This window comes from Schistocerca americana, chromosome 2, assembly GCF_021461395.2.
Source record: "Schistocerca americana isolate TAMUIC-IGC-003095 chromosome 2, iqSchAmer2.1, whole genome shotgun sequence".
NCBI classification, from domain to species: domain Eukaryota; kingdom Metazoa; phylum Arthropoda; class Insecta; order Orthoptera; family Acrididae; genus Schistocerca; species Schistocerca americana.
The window spans coordinates 55,386,399-55,407,253 of NC_060120.1; the positions used below are offsets into that span (position 1 = coordinate 55,386,399).

General features: G+C 42.5%; 1 protein-coding gene across 1 annotated transcript in view; it reads right to left on the minus strand.

Moving 5' to 3' along the window:
- Nucleotides 1-20,855, minus strand: part of LOC124596227 (cyclic nucleotide-gated cation channel alpha-3) — a 1,106,485-nt gene that overhangs the window by 15,127 nt on the left and 1,070,503 nt on the right. Inside the window, 1 exon segment of the mRNA XM_047135285.1 lies at nt 4,658-4,755. Within this exon segment, the coding sequence (XP_046991241.1) occupies nt 4,658-4,755 (98 nt within the window).

Below are 20,855 nucleotides of genomic sequence, written 5' to 3' on the forward strand. Positions count from 1 at the left end.
AATTTTACATTCTACGTACAACTGTTTGATCGATGCATGACACTTTTGGCTCGTGTTATTTGTACATGTTATGACTTGTTGCGGTCAGCCGAATTAGACGTATATCGAGTTTTTGTTATAAGTTCTGCCATTTGTTTTACTCTCTTAATGCAGTAGCTAGTAATGTATTTTCTTTTACTTCCACTGTAGATTCTGAAGATAGCTAGTACTCTACAGCCAAAACCTATAATTCTGTTCAAAAATCTTCGCAATCAACATAAGTAAATAACATTATTGTAATAAAATCTTTGCTAGTAACACGTTTTTAAGACGGACTAAAACGTTTCACATAATTTTCTCCAGCCCCATACATATTACTAACCATGTACAGATAATCCAGGAGATTTGTGTTTGTGATTTTCTAACAGTGATGAAAATAGTCCTAAAATTAAAACTGAGAAAGTGGGGTGTATCCAGTAGATAACTTATGCGTGAATAGTTCACTTAAGTCACCAAGAATTTTATTGCACTGCAAATGATACTAACCGCTATGTGATTTTTCTTCACGACAGCTACTCTCTACACTTCTTATTATTGCCTGTTGTACACACACTACGTTTTTCGTTTTAAATCTTACGAGTATTGTGATAGCTATTGAAAACCACCAGCAAAAATTTTCAGGACCATCTGTATGGGTATAGGAATATATGTGGAGCTAGGAGAAACTGCCTTATAGTTTTCAGTCTGTTTCAAAAACGTGATACATTTAAAAAGTTTTTATTTAAATAATAATTTTATGCTTTTTAGTTTTGTGTGAGTGGAAATTTTTGATCTACTGCAAACATTTTGATGGATTACAACAGAGACATTTCGTGAATTTCAGCTTTCTTTCAGGTTTTCTTCACATCAATCAACAAATATGTTGTCTCCTCCTACACATATTTCACGAAAAGACCGTAAACGTAAAAACTGAGCAGACTGAAGCCCACACTAAAGCTTAGCAGCAATCGTTCTTACCGGGAAACATTCGTGACTGGAACAGAAAAAATTCTAGTGGTACACAGTGTAACCTCAGCCGCACACCAGACACGAAAGCGAATTCATTCTGCAACGTCATTCAGTTCTGGCCCATTTTGAAATTCTCAACTCTCCAATTCGTCGGGAAGTTAATTTGAAATCAGATGGAAGATTTGTACCAAACAGACAGAAAAACAAAGTACTCTGCGCCTCATACCAGAGAAGAAAGCGATTTGCTACTGCATTGAAAGCTACTTCTGAGCTATGTTGAAAATTTCAAGTCTCTGGCTCATCGGGAAGTTAATTTGAAATCAACTGCAGAATTTGCACCCAAGAGACAAAAAAAAAAAAAAAAAAAAAAAAAAAAAAAAAAAAAAAAAAAAAAAAAAAAAAAAAAAGTGTACCCTCAGCCACACGCCAGACACGAAAGCGAGTTAATATTGCAGTGTCATCCATTTCTGCGCTATGCTAAAATCTGAAGCCTCAAGCGCATTGGAAAGTTCGTATAAAATCAACTCCAAAATTTATACCAGTGAGACAGATAAGAAAACGACCTAATAAAAAAGGGTCGAAAATAAATCTTGTAGCTATCCCTCCTAACTACTATCATCAGATCAAGTACAGAGAGTTGGAATGTGACAGAAATAGGATTCCATGTTAATACTAAACAACAACTAGGAATGAAGTGGAGACAAGGGCGGAAGGACTGAAATGAAATATTCACTGACGGAAAAAAATCGTAGCACCAAGAGGCAGTTATGCGACAGAAACGAAAGTTGGTAGGCGTGTTTCTCCATTTGACAGATGATGTCTAATCAGTTTTCGCGCCGGTCACATAAGAGAGGATCTGCTGGAGCGGTGGCGTCACTATGAGGAATGCAAAACTGGTTTACTTTAAATACACGCTGTAACGGTAGTGAGCGATAGTTGCTTTTGAGATCCGACGTGGTAGTTGATATTAGTCAACAATATCTTTAAGGCGACAAGACGCCATTATCATCACCTCACTGAGTTTGAACGAGGTCGTGTAATAGCGACTACGATAAAATGTCGCCAGAAGACCGGGTTCAGGACGGCGACGTGACATTCCGGAAAGGGAAGACAATTCTGTTTGGCCTGTGGCTCCGGTGCATCGTACTGAATCTGCAGCAGCAATTTCAGCAGCATTTGGCACCATAGTGACACAACGAGCTGTTACAAATCGGTTACTTAAAGGAGAGCTCCGAGCCAGATGCACTGCAGCGTGCGTTCCACCGACCCCTAACCACCGCCATTTGCGACTTCAGTGGTGTCAAGCGAGAGTTCACTGGTGGCCAGGGTGGGGGTCTGTTCTGTTTCCTGATGAAAGCCGGTTCTGCTTTGGTGGCAGTGATGCCCGTGTGTTGGTTACAAGGAAGCTAGTTGTGGTCCTACAAGTGACCTCTCTTCGTGCTAGACACACTTGACCTACAACTGAAGTTATGATCTGGACTGCGGTTTCGTATGACAGCAAGGGCACTCTCCTGGTTAACCCACGTAACTCGACTGCAAAACTGTACGTCAGTCTGGTGACTCGACGTATCGTGCTGCCATTATGAATAGCATTCCAAGGGGTTTTTCCAACAGGATAACGCTCGCCCATATACCGCCATGCTGCTTTGGCCTGCTCGATCATCATATCTGTTTCGAGTAGAGTACACATGGGACATTGTCGGACGACAGCCCCAGCGTCATCCACAACAAGCATTAACCGTACCGGCGTTGACTGACCAACTGCTACAGGCAGGGAAGTCCGTTTCATAAACTGATTTGCGGCCCCTGTACAATACAATGCACTAATGTTTGCATGATTCCATTTAACATTCTGGCGGTTGCACCAGTTATTAATGTACCAACATTTCAAGTTTCCAATGGTTTATCTCGCGCTTACGTTAGTCTGTGATCTTGTAATGTTAACCGCTTGAATATGTTATCTAGACAAATACCGGGTGATCAATAAGTCAGCATAAATTTGAAAACTGAATAAATAACGGAATAATGTAGATAGAGAGGTACAAATTGACTCACATGCTTGGAATGACATGGGGTTTTATTAGAAACAAAAAAAAGTTCAAAAAATGTCCGACAGATGGCGCTTCAACTGATCAGAATAGCAATAATTTAACATGACAAGGTAAGACAAAGCAAAGATGATGTTCTTTACAGGAATTGCTCAATATGTCCACCATCATTCCTCAACAATAGCTGTAGTCGAGGAATAATGTTGTGAACAGCACTGTAATGCATGTCCGGAGTTATGGTGAGGCATTGGCGTCGGATGTTGTCTTTCAGCATCACCAGAGATGTCGGTCGATCACGATACACTTGCGACTTCAGGTAACCCCAAAGCCAATAATCGCACGGACTGAGGTCTGCGGACCTGGGAGGCGAAGCACGACGAAAGTGGCGGCTGAGTACACGATCATCGCCAAACGACGCGCGCAAGAGATCTTTCACGCGTCTAGTAATATGGGGTGGAGCGCCATCCAGCATAAACATCGTACGTTCCTGCAGGTGTTTATCAGCCAGGCTGGGGATGATGCGATTCTGTAACATATCGGCGTACCTCTCACCCGTGACGGTAGCAGTTACGAAACCAGAATCACGCATTTACTCGAAGAAAAATGGCCCAATAACGGTAGATGTGATAAATCCAACCCATACCGTGGCTTTCTCTCGTGCAATGGAGTTTCCACGACAGTTCTAGGATTTTCCGTAGCCCAAATTCTGCAGTTGTGGACGTTGACAGACCCTCGGGGCGTGAAATGAGCTTCTTCGGTCCACAACACGTTACTCAACCTATAGTCATCTTCCGCCATCTTTTGAAACGCCCACACCGCAAATGCCCTCCGCTTCGCTAAATCGTCAGGTAACAGTTCACGATGCCGATGGATTTTGTACGGATAGCATCGGAGGGTACGCCTAAGTGCCAACCAAACAGTAGCGTATGGATTTCCGGTGCGACGTGCGACTGCACGAGCGCTGACTTCCCCGTGCATAGACGAACCCGCTACAGTCTCCATTTCTTCCTGAACTGTCTCAGCAGCATAACGCCTTGTGCTCGGTCGGCCACTACGGGATCTATCGTCTAAACAACACGTGGCTTCGAACTTCGAAAACATTCTCGCCACAGCTGCATTTGTCAACGGACCTTTACCCGTTAGAATGGCGATAGGATCGTAACGCTGAACTAGCACATTCCCCATTCTGATAATACAGCTTCACTAAAAGCGCCTTTTTAGGTAACGTCAACATGCTGCGACTGCTGGCGCATCTGATTCTCTCTCTCATTACAGCTCCTTTTATACTCGATTGTCTTGCGCAGTGACTGACGTTTTGGTGTCCAGCGCTCTCTGTCGGACATTTTGTGAACTTTGTTTTTGGTTCTAATAAAACCCCATGTCATTCCAAGCAAGTGTCTCAATTTATACCTCGCTATCTACATTATTCCGTGGTTTATTAAGTTTTCAAAATTATACTGACTTTTTGATCACCCGGTATGTTCCAGAAATTTCATTGCTCAACATTAATTAATTTTTGTTGCTGCGACTTTCTTTCGTCATTGTAGAGAAATATGTAGGCAGGAGGAGACAGTGGCAGCGCTGACCTGTTCTGGAGGCGGGGACGGCCGAGGCGCCGGGACACGCCGCCCCCGGCGCCCGCCGCTCGTCGTCGGAGGAGTGGACGCTCGACGTGGCCGACAGCGGAGACTCGGCCGGCCGCAGGTGCGACGCCAGCGACCTGCCGCAAGGTAGGCTGCTCAGCGGCCGCACCACACAGGCGTCGGCAAGGGCGAACACGCAGGCGCAGCGGACGTGGCATTACAGAGAATTTAGATTTTCCTTCAAAACACTCAGAGCGTATCATTTATCTACACCGCTAACAAATAAACTAGCAACACTACGAAGAACACGAAATAACGAAATTTTAGGTATTTTGCGTACACAGTGCAACAGGATAATAGGAAGAGTGGATGATTAAGCTGGTAGGTGATGTGAGGGTATGGGGGGTGTGGGGTGTGAAATAAAGTACACATAAATGCCACCTCTGGCAGCAACAATGGCGATAATCCAGCTGGGCGTCAAGTCGAATCACAAGGATGGCCTTGTGAAAGATAGCTACACTGAGTCACAGCGCCATAGATGGCTCCAAACATTATTATTCCGCCGCCTCTACTGGCGCTGTAGTAGTTCAGAGGATGTCGAGGGCAGTCGTTGTTCTGTTGGGCGAGAGAGTAAACGATCTGAGTGTTGACTGAAATGTTGTACTGTTCGATTGGTGTAATGCAGGGCTCTCCAAACTTATTAGTCAGCGGGCCACATTGACTCCTCCACGAAGTCATAAGGGCCAAGATCTACCTAGTGGGATTAAAGCACCCTAGCACTCCATGATCACCGTAATGTAAGGGTAAAGGAAAGATGAAATCGCAAAAATCTAAGGTTGTGGGAATAGCTAGCACTGAAACTCATTACGATTTTTATTTAATTACGTAATTTTGATTGGTGGACGTACCTGACCGAAATTCTGACGTATTTTATTCTGAAGAATTTCACCGACAAAAAAGTATCTCGCTGCACATTCTTCTCGAAAGCGTCCTGCAAAGTTAACGAAATCTCAAAATTATTGTTAGCAACACTATTACTGCAAGACGTAACAGAGGTAGAGTATGTCCATGCATTGTTATTTCAAGCGTCGTAACAATAAGTTTAGTTATGTAGTCTTGTAGCGAGTAGCAGAGCCAATGTCGCGGTGTATTGGTCGCGATAGGCCTCGAAACTCAATTGTTGGCATTATAGGTTGTTGTTGTTGTTGTGGTCTTCAGTCCTGAGACTGGTTTGATGCAGCTCTCCATGCTACTCTATCCTGTGCAAGCTTCTTCATCTCCCAGTACCTACTGCAACCTACATCCTTCTGAATCTGCTTAGTGTATTGATCTTTTGGTCTCCATCTACGATTTTTACCCTCCACGCTGCCCTCCAATGCTAAATTTGTGATCCCTTGATGCCTCAAAACATGTCCTACCAACCGATCCCTTTTTCTACTCAAGTTGTGCCACAAACTTCTCTTCTCCCCAACCCTATTCAATACCTCCTCATTAGTTACGTGACCTACCCACCTTATCTTCAGCATTCTTCTGTAGCACCACATTTCGAAAGCTTCTATTCTCTTCTTGTCCAAACTGGTTATCGTCCATGTTTCACTTCCATACATGGCTACACTCCATACAAATACTTTCAGAAACAACTTCCTGACACTTAAATCTATACTCGATGTTAACAAATTTCTCTTCTTCAGAAACGATTTCCTTGCCATTGCCAGTCTACATTTTATATCCTTCCTACTTCGACCATCATCAGTTATTTTACTCCCTAAATAGCAAAACTCCTTTACTGCTTTAGGTGTCTCATTTCCTAATCTAATCCCCTCAGCATTACCCGTTTTAATTTGACTACATTCCATTATCCTCTTTTTGCTTTTGCTGATGTTCATCTTATATCCTCCTTTCAAGACACTGTCCATTCCGTTCAACTGCTCTTCCAAGTCCTTTGCTGTCTCTGACAGAATTACAATGTCATCGGCGAACCTCAAAGTTTTTATTTCTTCTCCATGAATTTTAATACCTACTCCAAATTTTTCTTTTGTTTCCTTTACTGCTTGCTCGATATACAGATTGAATAACATCGGGGAGAGGCTACAACCCTGTCTCACTCCTTTCCCAACCACTGCTTCCCTTATAACTGCCATCTGGTTTCTGTACAAATTGTAAATGGGCTTTCGCTCCTTGTATGTTATCCCTGCCACCTTCAGAATTTGAAAGAGAGTATTCCAGTTAACATTGTCAAAAGCTTTCTCTAAGTCTACAAATGCTAGAAACGTAGGTTTGCCTTTTCTTAATCTTTCTTCTAAGATAAGTCGTAAGGTTAATATTGCCTCACGTGTTCCAACATTTCTACGGAATCCAAACAGATCTTCCCCGAGGTCCGCTTCTACCAGTTTTTCCATTCGTCTGTAAAGAATTCGCGTTAGTATTTTGCAGCTGTGACTTATTAAACTGATAGTTCGATAATTTTCACATCTGTCAACACCTGCTTTCTTTGGGATTGGAATTATTATATTCTTCTTGAAGTCTGTGGGTATTTCGCCTGTCTCATACATCTTGCTCACTTGATGGTAGAGTTTTGTCATGACTGGCTCTCCCAAGCCCATCAGTAGTTCTAATGGAATGTTGTCTACTCCCGGGCCTTGTTTCGACTCAGGTCTTTCAGTGCTCTGTCAAGCTCTTCACGCAGTATCTTATCTCCAATTTCATCTTCATCTACATCCTCTTCCATTTCCATAATATTGTCCTCAAGTACATCGCCCTTGTATAAACCCTCTATATACTCCTTCCACCTTTCTGCCTTCCCTTCTTTGCTTAGAACTGGGTTGCCATCTGAGCTCTTGATATTCATACAAGTGGTTCTCTTTTCTCCAAAGGTCTCCTTAATTTTCCTGTAGGCAGTATCTATCTTACCCCTAGTGAGACAAGCCTCTACATCCTTACATTTGTCCTCTAGCCATCCCTGCTTAGCCATTTTGCACTTCCTGTCGGTCTCATTTTTGAGACGTTTGTATGCCTTTTTGCCTGCTTCATTTACTGCATTTTTGTATTTTCTCCTTTCATCAATTAAATTCAATATTTCTTGTGTTACCCAAGGATTTCTATTAGCCATCGTCTTTTTACATACTTGATCCTCTGCTGCCTTCACTACTTCATCCCTCAGAGCTACCCATTCTTCTTCTACTGTATTTCTTTCCCCCATTCCTGTCAATTGTTCCCTTATGCTCTCCCTGAAACTCTCTACAACCTCTGGTTCTTTCAGTTTATCCAGGTTCCATCTCCTTAAATTCCCACCTTTTCGCAGTTTCTTCAGTTTCAATCTGCAGTTCATAACCAATAGATTGTGGTCAGAATCCACATCTGCCACTGGAAATGTCTTACAATTTAAAACCTGGTTCCTAAATCTCTGTCTTACCATTGTATAATCTATCTAATACCTTTTAGTATCTCCAGGATTCTTCCAGGTATACAACCTTCTTTTATGATTCTTGAACCAAGTGTTAGCTATGATTAATTTATGCTCTGTGCAAAATTCTACAAGGCGGCTTCCTCTTTCATTTCTTCCCCCCAATCCATATTCACCTACTATGTTTCCTTCTCTCCCTTTTCCTACTGACGATTTCCAGTCACCCATGACTATTAAATTTTCGTCTCCCTTCACTCGCTGAATAATTTCTGTTATCTCTTCATACATTTGATCAATTTCTTCATCATCTGCAGAGCTAGTTGGCATATAAACTTGTACTACTGTAGTAGGCATGTGCTTTGTGTCTATCTTGGCCACAATAATGCGTTCACTATGCTGTTTGTAGTAGCTAACCCGAACTCCTATTTTTTTATTCATTATTAAACCTACTCCTGCATTACCCCTATTTTGTATTTATAACCCTGTAATCACCTGACCAAAAGTCTTCTTCCTCCTGCCACCGAACTTCACTAATTCCCACTATATCTAACTTTAACCTATCCATTTCCCTTTTTAAATTTTCTAACCTGCCTGCCCGATTAAGGGATCTGACATTCCACTCTGCGATCCGTAGAAAGCCAGTTTTCTTTCTCCTGATAACGACGTCCTCTTGAGTAGTCCCCGCCCAGAGATCCGAATGGGGGACTATTTTACCTCCGGAATATTTTACCCAAGAGGACGCCATCATCATTTAATCATACAGTAATGCTGCATGTCCTCGGGAAAAATTACGGCTGTAGTTTCCCCTTGCTTTCAGCCGTTCGCAGTACCAGCACAGCAAGGCCGTTTTGGTTAATGTTACAAGGCCAGATCAGTCAATCATCCAGACTGTTGCCCCTGCAACTACTGAAGAGGCTGCTGCCCCTCTTCAGGAACCACATGTTTGTCTGGCCTCTCAACAGATACCCCTCCGTTGTGGTTGCACCTACGATACGGCCATCTGATCGCTGAGGCACGCAAACCTCCCCACCAACGGCAAGGTCCATGGTTCATGGGGGAAGGCATTATAGGTACCACCACAAATATTTGGCGGGCCGGATACCGGGGATGTCCAACCAGGCAACGCGGGCCGTTTTCGGCCCGCGCGCTGTAGTTTGGAGACCCCTGGTGTAAAGTATACGTGGAAGAAGATGCAATTGTCAGAACATATTTGAGAAAGGAGACGGGCTTTTGATTTATGATGCTGGTGTAATGGAATATTTTCCTCAATATATAATCAGGTAAAAAGGTATTACAGTTTTCTTTAATAACAATGCCTCTTGCTCACAGGAACAGTCAACAAAGCATCTGGCTCATGTTCATTTATTAGACTTGTAATTCTGGTTTCTATGTGCAATTATAGTATTTCTGGTTTTTCAATTACTTCATTGTAAATGGTGTTTAAAATATTTTGTCGCATTGAGAAAGAACCGAGCCAGATACATGTACGTTGAGTTACGCTACCACACACAGAACAATTACATTTGTGCTTTGTTGTTTCGTAGCTTTTATAGTTGCAGGGGACTTAATTAATCAATTGTGTTAATGGAAATTCCTTGTCATTCTTTATCTTTATTTTATGCAGTCAGATTGCGTGCTAATAATAGTCAGGGCAAACCAGTTACGAGACTTCGTAACCTGTCACACAGCTAGTAAAATTATCGCATTTATTCATTAATATTAGTCGTTTCTTTTTAATTAAGCCCCCATGCATATCTCATTCGATGTTGCTGAATATCAGAATTCATAAGATTTAGTTGCTGCTGAGTGGTAGTGTTCCATTCTCTAGGCAGCACATGACCACATGTTTCCAGTGGGTCAAACATCTGGAGAACGTGCTGGTCAGAGAGACATTCGAACATCCTCCATGTCGAAGTTGGTCAGGACAGCAGAGCTAACATGCGGTCTTGCGTTATTTGGTTGAAAGATGTCATATAGTATTTGACGATAATGTGCCACCACCGGCCTTAACAATTCTGAAACGTAATGGTTCCTGTCCTATCTGCTATACAATCCACACGTGATCGTGTTGTGTACCTAATAGTGCGCTGTATTGGTTCAAATGGCTCTGAGCACTATGGGACTTAATATCTGAGGTCAATAGTCCCCTAGAACTTAGAACTACTTAAACCTGACTAAACTAAAGACATCACATACATCCATGCCCGAGGCAGGATTCGAACCTGCGACCGTAGCGGTCGCGCGGTTCCAGACTGAAGCGCCTAGAACCGCTCGGCCACCAACGACCGGCAGCGTGCTGTATTCTTACAACACGTGCCGGTCTCGTGCAGTGACGACAACATTACGTTTCACATTGTTCATTCTCCTCAGAACCTCCACAAACGGATACGTTCACCATGGTGCTGTACACAAACAGGTATTCTTCTGAAAAGTCGACGTTGTGTCACTTTTGGAGCAATTGTTGTCACTGTGCTCATTACTATTGGCGTGCTCCTCTTTGCTACCATACCTTGAGCATCCATAATTATGGTTTGCGTGCTGACAGTTCCCTGCTCTAGACGTTGCAATATCCAAGCGGGTACTCACCCGGCTAAAAGCTAACCCACTCCCAGACTCAGGGCGTGTCATGTGCTTCTTTGGATGTAAGATGCTGCGTCGCTGCGCGAACAGTATGTCCGTCCCTTCAGGCACTAGTCGGGGACTGAGATTTAAGTGACGATCAGTATGGTCCTTGTAAACTCATTCGTCCTATATTAGCGTGACAGTTGTGGGATCCCAAACAATGCGAGCAGCAATATCTCAGCCTTCCTCATGATCCCATATGTCATGATCCTTCTAGTGTCGATTTCCAGCGTGTGTTGGCAGACTCTGTCCTTATTTCTCTGCGCATAGTACTATGTTCTCCCAAAGAAGCAACGTACAAAAGAGATATGTGAATGGGAAATCCACTCCACACAGAACGGAGATGACATTACTATTAACCAAGTTGTGCAGTTGAAATGAAATGTTAATGATTTGCATATTCAACGTGTATTACACTTCATGCCAATTTAACGTTTGTTGCATGCTATCTTTATGGTGTTTGTGTTTTAATGGCAGCAGTGTACTTCACAGCGGTGGTCGTTTTCTACATTGTGAAAATGTTCGTTGATGAAGTTCGTTCTCCGGCCAGCCAGCGGTAGAGTGTCTGTATACTGTCTGATGGGGAACGTTACAAAAGAACTGTGTGCTGCTGCCCTATATTCACGCTGAGTGGCTATTAATTGTACCGGCCAGCGCAAATAATCATATGCTCCCCGACGTGTGCGAGCACAACTATACGCAGATGCGTACAAACTGCTATTATTGCAATAATCATGGTTACAGTCTATATACAGCAATAGGTTTTCCACTAAAGTTTTCCGTTTACGTAAGCTAAATAGACTGAATCAGTATGATAACTTTTTTTTGAGCGGTAAACAATATATATATATGCCGCGCTCTGTTATTGATCTGTATCGTTGCACTGATAAAAATGTTTCGTAAGCACGTAATTTTATTCGGTTTGAAATAAATGTCAAACACGGTAAATTCACGTCATGCTGGTTTATTATAGTCTAAGCACATCCCATCATTTTCTTAAAGAAGTAACCTTTCCCTAAGTTGGATGGAATTAGTTACGTTAATTTCAGTCAAAGAGTCTACAATAAGATGCAGATTTCACCAGTTACTTTAACGAAATCTAAGTATTTTCTCACAATTCGATACGAATATTCACTTCCTTTTTCGTTGTGTTACAAACAGTCTATCACTTTTGGACAAAGTTCAGTCTTCCATTGATAATAATAAATTTAAGACAAATTTCGGTTCTTTTCCTATCTTGACTTTACGTAATGATATACTCAAAGTTGCTGATCTACCTAGTTCAATCTTAATGATTTCTAGCAGATCACAAATCTCCAAAATGTAAGCCGGCCGGAGTGGCCGAGCGGTTCTAGGCGCCACAGTCTGGAACCGCACGCCCGCTACGGTCGCAGGTTCGAATCCTGCCTCGGGCACGGTTGTGTGTGATGTTCCTAGCTTAGTTAAGTTTAAGTAGCTTACGTACAAGAGCATACGTTAAGTTACGACACGATCAAGCAAGCGCTAGAAGCACATTAACATTGTATAACTTTATCTTCTGTATTCCGCGGTGTCCTCAAAGAGTACTCACAAGGAGTATTCGTGGAGGTCACTTGTTCTACTCCGTGATCTCTAAGTACACTACTTTGCGATCTACTTTTACTTTAATTTGATACAAAAGGGATTCTATTTTACTTTCTTTTGCAAAAATATTAAGTTACTTTATACTGAATTTCTGTTCTATTTCTTTTTACATTGTTTCTCTTCAGTATACTCGCTACTATTCAATTGATGCTACCACAGTGAGACTTTGTTACCTTTTTTTATGGAATTTGCATCTTGGGTTTGGGGCTTGTATTGGGTTTTGGATATTATTTTTATATTTTCATCTTTGCGTCCAAAGGAAGTGGCGTTACAATTGCTGAAATATTAAAATGTTCTGCTGAATGTTCGGCTGAACATTTTTGGGACTTGTGTTCAAAAGAAAAACCTTCACAAGTTGATGGTCCTTCGCTTCCTCGAATCGAAATATACCAAAGAAGTATGAAAACAACAAAGCCAGCTCACCGCACACTTTCAAAACCCCAAAGGAATACTACAAAGCTATTTACATGGAAGTTTGTGAAACGGTGCAGTCTTGCATTATTGAGCGGTTTGCTTCAACTGGACTCACACAGGTCATTGCAGTTGAACAAAAGTGCTTGCTTTTTGTAAACAGAGGTGAAACAAATTTGGAAAAATAAACTGAGTTGTTCAAAAATGGCCTACACATTGAGAGACTGCGGTTACACTTGAATGTGTTAGCCAATAAAAAACAACTTGACTTAAAAAACATGCGTCATGTGAGGAAGTACATTACACAAGAGCCTGCAGTTGGAGAAAAATTATGTGAAGTAGTGAAGTGCATTAAGCTTCTCCAAGTAGTTCCAATCACGACAGCAACAGCAGAACGGTCATTTAGCGCCCTTAGACGTCTGAAGTCATATCGCCGATCAACAGTGGGACAGAAGAGCGATTGGCTGTTCTTTATGCCCACCGATATGTTTTGGATGAACTGAATATCCGACCAGTCATTAACGACTTCATATTCAGTAATCCAGTCAGTAGGTCGACATTTGCACCTTTCTAAAGACACTCTAGCCCCAATAATGGCATTTAGAGTAATATTAAAAAATCTTAAAAATAGAGAATTAAATACATACATAATGTTGAATTTTCAGTTTCGAAATATTAGTACGAGTTTAGTACTCTATTACTATATTACTATAGTACTGTATTACTTATTTTCAAGTACTTAAATGTTTTTAGGGTGTAAGACCCAATTAAAACCCGCTATTTACATACTTTTTGACTGAAAGTATTAGGCATACTGTATTAACTTTATTAACCGTATTAAACCATTAACTTTGTGATATTGTTTTATTTATTCAAAGTAAGCTTAAATTAGCTATTTCACTTATTAATCAAAGTGCTATTACTGTGCGACAGCAATATTTTATGTTTTATTCTTTTAATGATAGTTTAGGATTTATTTACATATAATTTCAGTCTTTTCAGAGCTATATACTCTCTGCTCTGTAATAGTCTATAAGCATGATTATTACTGTAAATTAAATTAGCTTTTTACGAAAGTACCGCGCGTGTTTATGTTTTGTTTCTTTTTTCAAAGCCAAAAAATGTCAGGCTTGTCGAGTTTCCCGGAGTGTCGAGTTATCGAGAATCCCGTTTTCGGGGTTCTAATGTTGATCATATGACTCTAACATGCTTAAAAAAACTTTAAAATTCACTATTTTTCATCTAAAATTTAGAAAATTTCCTGTGGCAAGACCCCCAGTATGCCCCCCCCCCCCCTTAATATTTTTTATACTTCGGCTCCCGTATGTATGTTACAAAAAAGACACCTCGTGAGCTAAGAATTAGTGTACGTGCACTACGGTAGAATGCAGTTCAGTATGGGTAGGTTTACTGATAAAGAGTTGGTGAATACCAAATGCGTCTCATGTGTGGGTTCACTGAATGCAACGGAAGACCAACATGACAAAGCTGTTCCCACAGCGACGGTAAACATGTCACCGTACTTTCGCATGCATGCGAGGGTTCTTTCGGAATCGTCTGTTTTGTTCTGTACGTCTTGTTGATCGCGTATTACAGTCATATTGTTGTGCAGATAAATTCGCAAGAAACAAAGTTGGTTAACAAGCCGAATAACTCATGTTTACATTATTACTCTGCAAGGGGGCACTGAAGACTACCGGTCCTTTATAACAAAATTCTCAGAAAAATCTTAGGGCAACTTCCGAAATTTTGTCGACGGATTTCGTGCATAAACGTATGTTGTATTATGGTGAACAATTTTCAGTCCCATTTTTGGAAGACACGATATAGAATCCTGATTGGAATAGCGAAAATTACACTTTGTGCTCCACGCTTTTACTGAGAGTTCTGGATGCTCCCTTCAATGACAGTAGGATGGTTCCTTTCGCGAGAAACTGTGTCAATGATCTCAAGACCTAACAATGAGAAAAGAGATACACAAAGACAATATAGAGCGAACGTAAAATACCAAAGACAGCCCGTGTTTGTGGAGGAACTCACTCTTACTATAATGAAATGCAACTTTTGAAGTTATGGTTGAGAATTGTATCAGGATTTACGATGTTTCTGACTATGAGTTTAGCTAATTTCATCGCTCACTGGAAACGAAAGGTTGTAGTATATTTCCTACGGTTTTTAAAATCAACATGCAAGAGAAACATTTGCCATTGTTTCACTTATTATGATAATTTAAAACAGCACAGGGCGTAAGTTGAGAGAACGTTATTTGGAGAAGAGGGGTTCCCTCGCTAGCGTACTCATGGTGAAAGCTGAAATGTTCACGCTAAATTGCCTCGCGTGTTCTCTCATTTTCATTAAAATTCAATTTAACCCCCCATCCCCTCCACCCTGATGCTGTTTCAGTGTGTTTTAGCTGTATACACACACCACGAGTCAGCATGAAAGAAAAAAAGTGATGGATAGGGTAGTGACCTGGAACTGGCAGAATATTTACTTTCCGTGGCTGCATTAAGAAAGCCTTACGAGACGGGTGCATTAAATCAGAGCACGCTTTACTCATTCTGTGACTTAAAACTTTCATCATTAGTGGCTCATTAAAAAGTCACGGACTGATACACTGCCGTACGCGTTCGGACACGATGTGTGCTTTAGGATAATTTCTGAATTTCTCGTGTCTTTCAACGCATATGGTGTTTTCGTGTACATATTTAGTGGACACGTGTGCGGATCCGAGCTCCATATGCCTGTACGACGTGTGTGTGTGTGTGTGTGTGTGTGTGTGTGTGTGTGTGTGTGTGTGGGTGGGTGGGTGGGTGGGTGTGTGGGTGGATGTGAGAGAGATAGAGAGAGAGAGAGAGAGAGAGAGAGAGAGGGAGAGAGAGAGAGACAGAGAGAACGAGTGAGAGAGAAAGAGAGAGAATCGATACCGGTAAGTAATTCTCCGAACGATAATCAGGAAAGTTGGCGCCATTCTGTATTCTCAGTAGTTCTAAGTGTGTTGGACAGCCAGAAGGCTCCAACGTTGCTACTCGTTACGGGGGCCTCACGGAGCGACGGCCTGCCAAGCTTGGCTGCCACTACACAACCTCCAGAAATAAAATCCTGCTTGTTTACAAGTTACTGCGTTTGAAGACCGGTTGTCGTTTTCACTTAACGCTTTATTTTTTTAACAATTCCCCTAGTTGTCTGTGTCAGGTGTCGATAGCAGACTTTGTTTCTCGTTGCTTGGACTCACATTGGTACTCACTCCGTGCAGCCCTAGCAATGTTTTCTGGCGCCGTTAAACAATAAATCACTAAACGGAAATGCAAACGTAACAGGACTATGGTAAAACGCAAAAACAGTTATAAAGAGAATGCTATAAAGTATCCGCTACCAAAAAAAGCACTCATAGGCAGTTATCTATCAACAGAGAGAAAAAGACAAGCTTTAAGATTTTTTTTGACATGACTCAAGTTGACTAAATGACAGATCCCAGGTTTATTTGGCTAGATCCTCTGTACCTGTAGATTTAATTGTCCGCGGCTCTTCGTTTCTGTTACATCTTTAATACAGTACTGGCTATTAAAATTGCTACACCACGAAGATGACGTGCTACAGACGCGAAATTTAACCGACAGGAAGAAGGTGCTGTGATATACAAATGATTAGCTTTTCAGAGCATTCACACAAGGTTGGCGCCGGTGGCGACACATACAGCGTGCTGACATGAGGAAAGTTTCCAACCGATTTCTCATACACAAACAGCAGTTGAACGGCGTTGCCTGGTGAAACGTTGTTGTGATGCCTCGTGTAAGGAGCAGAAATGCGTACCATCACGTTTCTGACTTTGATATAAGTCGAATTGTAGCCTATCACGATTGCGGTTTATCGTATCGCGACATTGCTGCTTACGTTGGGCGAGATCCAATGACTGGTAGCAGAATATGGAATCGGTGGGTTCAGGAGGGTAATACGGAACGGCGTGCTGGATCCCAAAGGCCTAGTATCACTAGCAGTCGAGATGACAGGCATCTTATCCGCACGCCTGTAACGGATCGTGCAGCCACGTCTCGATCCATGAGTCAACAGATGGGGACGTTTGCAAGACAACAACCATCTGCACTAACAGTTTGCAGCAGCGTGGACTATCAGCCTTTCTGGATACAGAAAATGTTCGACTGCTGCCCTGGCCAGCACATTCACCAGATTTGTCACCTATTGAAAACGTCTGGTCAATGGTGGTCGAGCAACTGGCTCGTCACAATACGCCAGTCACTACTCTTGATGAACCGTGGTATCGTGTTGAAGCTGCATGGGCAGCTGTACCTGTACACGGCATCCAAGCTCTGTTTGACTCAAAGCACAGGCGTATCAAGGCAGTTATTACGGCCAGAGGTGGTTGTTCTGGGTACTGATTTCTCAGGATCTATGCACCCAAACTGGGTGAAAATGTAATCACATGTCAGTTTTAATATAATATATTTATCCAATAAATATCCGTTTATCATCTGCAATTATTCTTGGTGTAGCAATTTTAATGGTCAGTAGTGTATAATGAGCAAGTAGTAAGTCCCTGCACCATATTGATGGCCTCTTCGTACTTCATTTCACGCTTATAGATGACGCGTTCAGAGACGGCTGATGTGTTGGCTGCTTTCCGGGTGTAACGCCTGTCTTGTTTATATCTTTATTCAACAGTTCTTTGCCTTCTCCAGCGTACGACCTGCCAGGGTATGCGGTATACCCGATTAGCCCTATGATATCTTTTACAGAACATAGTTGACTTTTTAGTTATATCGGAGGTATCTCTATCCACACCCATCTGCATGCCACTGATTGAACTATCTGCGGCTCTTAATTTCGATTGTCTCCTGATCCAGAAATTCGTCATTTGCACCATATTGTTGGTGTCCACACCCAACTGCAGTACCCAACTGTCGCCGAACAGTGCCTTGCAGGCGACAATTTTCGAGATCAGTATATCCAAGAACGCAATAGAAGTTACAGTTGCGGACAATTTAGTCAACAGGGACAGAGCTTTTAGCCCTGGTAAAGCATTGGATCTGGCACTTAGTTTCCTTCAGTCATGTAGGAAAACATCTCATGCTCTCTGTCTGCTCACAGTTAAATGCCTTTTAATGTAATCTTACTGCAATCTCTTGACTTAAAACTTTTGTGGCCTGTCTGTTGGTTTAGAATTTCTGTTGCTTGTTTTATTCTTTAACGGCGCCATGAAACAGTCGCTCTGACGGCACGCGGCTTTCGTTGGAATCCAAACGACGAGCAACGAAATACTGTAACTACGTCTAGTGCGTGGGAGAGAGTACGTCCCATTTAAGCCAGTCATCATTTATATTGCCCAACGCGGATAGGGATTTCGAAAACCTCACACATTTGGGTCAAACCGTATCATTTTGCGGGACACATATACAGTCTGTCGACGATAGGTTGACCGTTTGCGTTGCGGGAAGGCGCGGTGCATGAAATCATTGACTGTTGGCGGCTTCTCATTATACTCAAACTATGGCTTCTAACAATGCTTGCCGCTGGTTGTCTGATATAAAACGAATTAAACCACCTACGATCCTATTATCACATAGTGAATTTGAACTTTGTTTTGTTAAAATATATTTATTTCCTGTCAATAGAATATTTCCAGGCACCAAAAAATCCGGGTTTACCGCGTTCAGTTGTGTAAAAATATCTGGACGGCCCCGAACGCTCTCAAAACTAGGTCAAATCCTGGAAAGCCCGGAGACATGGCAGCTCTAGTTCCATTGTACCAGTTGTTAGGGCCTTCTCCCGTTTCAATCACGTATGCAGCGCGGGAAGAGTAATTATTTAAATGCGCCTATACGTGCTGTAATTGGTCTAATATAGTCTTCGCCAATACGTATGGGGCTATAATATATTCGTAGTGTCATCAGTTAAACCTGAATCTAGAAACTTTCTAACTAGGTTTTCACGGGATAGTATAGGCCATCATAGAGCAGGTAAATCACCTTTCGGAGAATTGTCCGTACAAATTAATAGCATAAACGTATGATGATGCAGATATCACGAGTGATTCGTGATGCCGAGTGCAGGCTCTTGTGATGAAAAAGCTTCACAGTCCTTCACAGGCCTACATTGATTGTTATTCGCACCAGATTAATCTGATAATTCTTAAAGTCGTTTCGATTTAAAACACGCGAAATATGTTAGTTGCAAGATGACTGAGTCTCGTCATGTCATCTGAGGGCTAGCTCCAGCGCACCACAGAAACGAACATAATTAGTAATTAGATTTAGTATGCACCTATTATTTGCTGTCTAATGGTTCAAATGGTTCAAATGGCTCTGAGCACTATGGGACTTAACTTCTAAGGTCATCAGTCCCCTAGAACTTAGAACTACTTAAACCTAACTAACCTAAGGACGTCACACACATCCATGCCCGAGGCAGGATTCGAACCTGCGACCGTAGCGGTCACGCGGTTACAGACTGTAGCGCCTTTAACCGCTTGGCCGCACCGGCCGGCCTGCTGTCTAATGCCATGGACCATCTGTACGCACAGTCTAATTGGGTAGCTATATTTACATTGCCTAGACTTGCCTGATTCAAAAAGAAGTCCGGGTTTCCTAATTTTGTCATGGAGGGGTAGAAGTCACACTCAACGTTTAGGCTACGACATATCTCCAAATAATAAACAAGGGAAACACAATAAGGCGTTTTCCAAATCACAACCACATAGGGATTCATGCTTGTTGTGACAGTTCGGAGTAAAATATTCTATTGAATTGACGACCTTTAGTAGAGTCTTGAGTTATAATTTTTCTTCAGACTTACTTGAATTGAAAGGTTCAGAGAGCAAGGATATGACTTAACTCATTATTGCATTCATTTAATCGTTGCCTCAAAATTCTCTGTGGCACACACTTAAACAATGGACACAAGACGAAATAGTTACTGGTTGGCGAGCCGCTGAGACGTTCGCTCTGTCGGGCCTAAGGCACTAGCTACTTTATATTATTTTGGCACTCTTTAGACGAAAATTTTCACACTTTCGTATTTTTGGGCCGCAGTCATGTCATTTTTGTCTTAAAGGGAGGAAGCTTCAATTTATATCTCCTAATTTGGTGTTTATTTCTAGTGGATTAAAGGGAACAGCTCCGGCCTTCGCCCAACGACATAGGCAAACCTCCAAAAACATCGATTGGTGCTGCTGGTGTTGCCATCGTCGGTTGTTACTTAAACCATAGCTTCGCGACTTGCTGTCGCTAACTGTCGCGCTATTTCAGGAGCTGCCAGTTTCTTGACGTGGTTTTGCAGCTCGCTTCCACCTGACCTGTCACCTTCACGGCGTGGCGATTACTGTTCCGGTTGCTCCCGGCTTCCTCCTCCCCTCTCGGGTGGCTCGAGTGGGTTGTTTATATACCAAAGGTCCATACATGAGTCCAGTGTTTCCAAGGCTTGCTTCCGCCCCTGCCCCCTCCCCCCCGCCCCCCACGCCCAACCCTGACACTCAGGTCCACGTCCGCAAGCCCAGTATAAACGAGTAGTCGCCGGCACGTTTGCGGCCCACATGGCTGCTTTCGACGGCACTTAGAGCCCGGGAATTTAAAAAGAGATAAATGGAGCTTTACTTCTTCAAATTGGTTCAAATGGCTCTGAGCACCATGGGACTTAACTTCTGAGGTCATCAGACCATAGAACTTAGAACTACTTAAACCTAACTAACCTAAGGATATCACATACATCCATGCCCGAGGCAGGATTCGAACCTGCGACCGTAGCGGTCGCACGGTTCCAGACTGTAGCGCCTAGCCGGCTGGAATGGTCGTGTGGTTCTAGGCGCTACAGTCTGGAGCCGAGCGACCGCTTCGGTCGCAGGTTCGAATCCTGCCTCGGGCATGGATGTGTGTGATGTCCTTAGGTTAAAGGTTTAATTAGTTCTAAGTTCTAGGCGACTGATGTCCTCAGAAGTTAAGTCGCATTGTGCTCAGAGCCATTGAAACCATGTTTTTTGTAGCGCCTAGAACCGCTCGGCCACCCTGGCCGGCTTTACATCTTATCTTGTATAGAAAGGTCAGAAAGCAAACACAGTTTAACAGAAGTAATACCGGGGGTAGCGCAAACATGCAAACCTATACAGCAGCCGACCTGACCAATGCCAATGCAGATACTAAACAACTTAACTTCGTAGGAGGCAGCACA